Source organism: Salmo salar, chromosome 05 (assembly GCF_965601325.2).
Source record: "Salmo salar chromosome 05, fSalSal1, whole genome shotgun sequence".
NCBI classification, from domain to species: domain Eukaryota; kingdom Metazoa; phylum Chordata; class Actinopteri; order Salmoniformes; family Salmonidae; genus Salmo; species Salmo salar.
In genome coordinates, this window is record NC_138295.1 from 27501927 (window position 1) to 27507689 (window position 5763).

Sequence of the window (5763 nt, forward strand, 5' to 3'; positions counted from 1 at the left end):
CGATTTCACACACTGAACTCTATCAGAGAAGTAGTTGGTAAACCAGGCGAGGCAATCAATTGAGAAACCAAGGCTGTCGAGTCTGCCAATAAGAATGTGGTGATTGACAGAGTCGAAAGCCTTGGCCAGGTCGATGAATACGGCTGCACAGTAATGTCTCTTATCGATGGCGGTTATGATGTCGTTTAGGACCTAGGCAAAGGGTTCACTACTTTAGTATTGGGGACAGAACACTGGAAATAGAAAATATTTTAGTTAAACATAAACATTTTGGAAAAGCTATAGTTATTTTTTTGGGGTACAGTTTCCCCGTCTTAAAAATTCACACAGGTTCTTGTAGTTGCACATCCAACTCAGTAGATGGCAGTGGTCCATGTTTTGCAACGTTTGAATCAAGGCATCGAATTTAGAGGAAGTAAAATCTCAGAGATTGAAGCTCGCAGTCAACCGGGAGTACCGTGGAAGTAGATACCATTTAGAATTGTGTAATTTTAGAAATGTCTAACGCAACACCAGTAACCAAGCCTTCAAACAAAGAAAACCCCCGTGTCTTCCTTGATGTAGACATTGGTGGTGAAAGAGGTTAGGATAGTTTCAATAAATGCGTTTAGTCGAACAACTGGACTCGATAGGCTAATGGCTAACTAGCAGAACCGGGTAATATTAGTTTATAGAAAAAGCACATTCATTCATTCAAGCTAGCTAGTTATCATGTTCTTAAGTTGTTAACGTTACGCCACAGCCAAACTGCAGCGACCAATGTAGCCATGTTAAATAAAAAAAAAAAGCAATTTGCATGCTGTTTTAAACATTTAGATGCTTGTCTTGTTACCTAATTTTACTGTCTGAATGTACGTTAGTTAGCCTAGCAACTTTGTTACCGTTCATTCGCAATTATAAACTTACCAGTACATTGCATTTGAAGCACGTGCTGTCATGTCTTGCATGAATAGTCAACACACCAGTATCTACCCGATTATCCAGTTCAGGACTAAACGGCTAATTTGTATGAGTTAGTTACTACAACTACTTAGAAAATTGCATTTATCAAGACCAGCTATCCACACAGTCGTGACTTATTTTGTTTGTTGTCACCAGTTGGCCGAATCGTGTTCGAACTGTTTGCTGATGTTGTCCCCAAAACTGCTGAAAACTTTCGAGCACTCTGTACTGGTGAGAAGGGAACTGGCAAAACCACAGGGAAACCACTCCATTTCAAAGGATGTCCTTTCCACAGGAGTAAGTAAATATGGCTTTCCACTGTCTGTGTGGAACTCTGCCCCAAACACCCACAGTTTCAAATTCATAAGCGGTTTATAGCTATGTAACTGAAGCTTTATCTGCAGTAGCCATGTAGCTACATTTCCCCTCTCATTTTGTTCTAAATTACTACCTTGAAACCTCTTTTACCGGTGCATAGCTATTATAGATCACATCAATAATTCAGTAGTAAATCAATTTTATAGCAACAAACTTAAGAAAGTTAATGACCTCTTACATGTATTTTACGCTGTCAATCAATTTTAGTCATCAAGCAATTCATGATCCAGGGAGGTGATTTCTCCAACCAGAATGGCACTGGAGGAGAGAGCATCTATGGGGAGAAGTTTGAAGATGAGAACTTCTATTACAAGGTAAGGATTTTCATAACGGCATGGAATAACATATAGCTGGGGCGAGTATAAATACCTGGCTCTAATTATAACATATACTTAAAGTTTTTTTTAGTCTTCTCTAAATTAACATGTGGGCGTCGGTCTCCTCTCCAGCACGACAAAGAGGGCTTGCTGAGTATGGCCAATTCTGGACCCGCCACCAATGGCTCCCAGTTTTTCATCACCACTGTGCCTACTGCTCATCTAGACGGCAAACATGTGGTCTTTGGACAAGTCTTGAAGGGGATGGGGCTGGTGAAAACACTGGAGGCCATAGAGACCAACGAGGACACGCCTGTCAAAGTAAATCAGTGAAAGCAACTGCCACATTAAGTTGGAGCTTGGTGTAATGTGTGTGATGACATTGTCATCAGAGGTTGTTTTGGGGCATATTAAAACTGCAGCAAGCTGTATGTTTTGTAGCCAGCAGGTAGATTACCTGGTATTTTTCTGTAAGGTACGTGACACTTGTGAAATGCTCATCATGTATTAACAGTTCTGCTCTGATGTTTCTTTCCACATAGCCATGTGTAATTGCTGAGTGTGGTGAGCATAAAGATGGCGACGACTGGGGAGTAGCACCGAATGACGGCTCAGGGGACACCCATCCAGACTACCCAGAGGACTCCGACGTCGACTTAAAAGATGTTAGTAGGCCTACCTTTTTTTCTCTGAATGCTTCTCTTAACCTCTATGGGCTAGGTGGGACGCTAGCGTGCCACCCGTGGTGCACTCCATCAACAGCAGGTGCATTTCAAGAGCGGCAAATTTGAATCCAAATAAATGTCAAAATTCAAATTTTTCAAACATACAACTATTTTACACCCTTTGAAAGATAAACATCTCCTTAATCTAACCACGTTTTACGATTTCAAAAAGGTTTTACGGCGAAAGCATAAATTTAGAGTATGTTAGGACAGTACATTTACAAGAGTTGTGTGTAATGTTTTGTCAAGTCAAAGACAGGGTCACCAAAACCATAAAACCAGCTAAAATGATGCACTAACCTTTTACAATCTCCATCAGATGACACTCCTAGGACATTATGTTAGACAATGCATGCATTTTTAGTTCTATCAAGTTCATATTTATATCCAAAAACAGCGTTTTACTATGGCATTGATGTTGAGGAAATCGTTTCCCTCCAATAACCGGCAGTCAAGTCAGCGTCACAAATTAAATAATTAAAATTAGAAAACATTGGTAAAATATTATATTGTCATTTAAAGAATTATAGATTTACATCTCTTGAACGCAATCAACTTGCCAGATTTAAAAATAACCTTACTGGGAAATCACACTTTGCAATAATCTGAGCACTGCGCCCAGAAAAATACGCGTTGCGATACAGACTAGACGTCATGTTGGGGAGATCTAAAATCGAAAATACTATGTAAATAATCCATTACCTTTGATTCTCTTCATCAGATGTCACTTCCAGGTATCACAGGTCCATAACGAATGTAGTTTTGTTCAAAAAAGCTCATCATTTATGTCCAAAAATCTCCGTCTTGTTAGCACATGATCTAAGCCAGCCGGACTTCTCGTCATGAACGAGGGGAAAAAATATATTTACGTTCGTTCAAACATGTCAAACGTTGTATAGCATAAATCATTAGGGCCTTTTTTAACCAGAACATGAATAATATTCAAGGTGGACGAATGCATACTCTTTTATAACGTATTGGAACGAGGGTACCCAACATGAACTCGCGCGCCAGGTGTCTAATGGGACATCATCGTTCCATGGCTCTTGTTCGGTCAGATCTCCCTCCAGAAGACTCAAAACACTTTGTAAAGGCTGGTGACATCTAGTGGAAGCAATAGGAAGTGCCAAAATATTCCTCAGCCCCTGTGTTTTTCAATGGGATAGGTTTAAAGGTAATACAACACATCAGGTATCCACTTCCTGTCAGAAAATGTCTCAGGGTTTTGCCTGCCAAATGAGTTCTGTTATACTCACAGACACCATTCAAACAGTTTTAGAAACTTTAGAGTGTTTTCTATCCATATATAATAAGTATATGCATATTCTAGTTACTGGGTAGGATTAGTAACCAGATTAAATCGGGTACATTTTTTTTATCCAGACGTGCAAATGCTGCCCCCTAGCCCTAACAGGTTAACATATTCAGAGAATATTAGTAGTTCTTTCTACTAAGTATTAATAAGCAAAAAATATTGTCTTAACCCTTATTCAACCTCAATCAGCATATGTGTATTGATTTAGTCTGTCAAATTAAAAAGTGTATCATGAACTATGAATTGCTGTGATTGTGAAAATGGCATTAAAGTCTCACTTGTCTTTTTGGTTAGGTTGACAAAGTCCTGTCTGCTGCTGAAGATATTAAGAATATTGGGAACAACTTCTTCAAGAACCAAGACTGGCAGTCTGCAATCAAGAAGTACTCCAAAGCTCTCAGGTGAAACATGGTCCCGGGCTCACTCTTCTCTTGCTGTGATTTGTTTGTGTACTAGGCCTGCTTGTGAACTAGGTCTGTCTGCTTGTTCAAAAGCATGACATGCTTTTGAATGTGCGATGACCATAGAAGTTGGCCAAATGGCACAAACAGATCTGGGACCAGGCTAGCAAAGTGTGGACTAAATGGTGAAATGTGTCTCTTGCCAGGTATCTGGCACTTGGCGGAGACGAGCAGGAGATTGAGAAGGCCCAAGCGAAGCTGGAGCCCACAGCGTTGAGCTGCATTCTCAACACAGCTGCCTGTAAACTGAAGATGCAACTCTGGCAGGAAGCCATGGATAGTTGTGACGAGGTAAGTATTTAAGGCCAGCCAAAATCCTACAAGCAAGCCCTATCATGCTACCATCACTAGGCTACAGTACGATTGTTTATTAATGGCAAAGATTCAAAGGCCATTCGTGGCCAGTACTGTAAGTCTCTATGGAACTGATTGAGTGCAACTTAGGATGCATATATTTGTAGATAAACATTTAAAAGAAACACGTAAAACTTAGTGCAGTTACTATTTAGTCTGATTTTGTGTGTTTGTTTGCAGGCACTGGAGTTGAACCAGAAAAACACTAAGGCTCTGTTTAGGAGGGCCCAGGCCTGGCAAGGACTGAAGGAGTACAATAAAGCCATGGTAAAGACAAACTTATCATACCAGACATATTTCTGACTTTAAAATGTGCTCTTTCTGGACTGGAACCCATGCCACAGAACTATTTATTTGCACTAAAGGATGCCGTCAAGAGTTGGGCTAACTCGTTTTCTTAAATCAGTGAAGTTGACTTGTGTCTGTTGACTCACTGAAATATTTTCAACTTGTTCCATTAGAGTGATCTGAAGAAAGCTCAAGAAATTGCACCGGAGGATAAAGGTTTTTACTGCTTTTTTATTGTGACAATCAATCCAGGGGATCATGTCTTCACGTGTTCCTTTCAATATCCCAAAGGCTAACTATAGAATACATGGTCAATAGTGAGAGCAGTATATTTATCCAATTAAAGTTGTTTAGAAACCCCCTTTGACAGATGTGCAACATTAGATTTTTCATTTCATCATGATCGGTTGTTTTCCTTGCCTGACCAAGTGAATTTACTTTTTGCATCCTTTAACAGCAATCGGAAACGAGATGAAGAGAGTCCAGATAAAAGTGAAGGAGGAAAAGGAGAAAGAGAAGCAAATCTATTCCAAAATGTTTGCATGAAGGTATATCAGACAATAATTTGATATAGACCGATCCTTAAAGTCCACTTGCCAATAGTTATTTTGTTTAGGCAGCTAGCTACAATACAGGTCCACATTGAAAACCAGGACTGTTTAATTATATTGGCTGTTTAATGAGTGGCACAAGGGTAGCTGAAAATGAAGTATAGATACGTAACAAAATGTAAGCATTTTTATTTTTGAGGAAGTGTAAACCTGTCAGCATTTTGTCAAGAGTATTTCACATTCTGTCATGTTTACTCTGAATAACTACTGTAATATCCCTTTATTTATTTTTCTGAATGTTTAATATAAGCCATAAAGATAAAATGTGGTTGGTTAGTTGACTCTATTTCTAGAAATTTCCCTACTCCACCTGTATGCAATTAAATACTACCTGTACGTTCAATGAGAGAAATATGTAGTAAGACACCGAGG

General features: G+C 39.4%; 1 protein-coding gene across 1 annotated transcript; it reads left to right on the plus strand.

Annotated features, from left to right (window-relative positions):
* The first annotated feature begins 401 nt into the window (after positions 1-401).
* Positions 402-5659, plus strand: LOC106604531 (peptidyl-prolyl cis-trans isomerase D). Its single transcript, XM_014199227.3, has 10 exons — positions 402-582; positions 1099-1239; positions 1528-1634; positions 1770-1958; positions 2180-2302; positions 3972-4078; positions 4285-4429; positions 4673-4759; positions 4954-4996; positions 5238-5659. Exons 1-10 carry the CDS (start codon positions 498-500, stop codon positions 5324-5326), a joined length of 1116 nt encoding a protein of 371 aa, XP_014054702.1. The 5' UTR covers positions 402-497; the 3' UTR covers positions 5327-5659.
* The last annotated feature ends 104 nt before the right edge of the window (positions 5660-5763 follow it).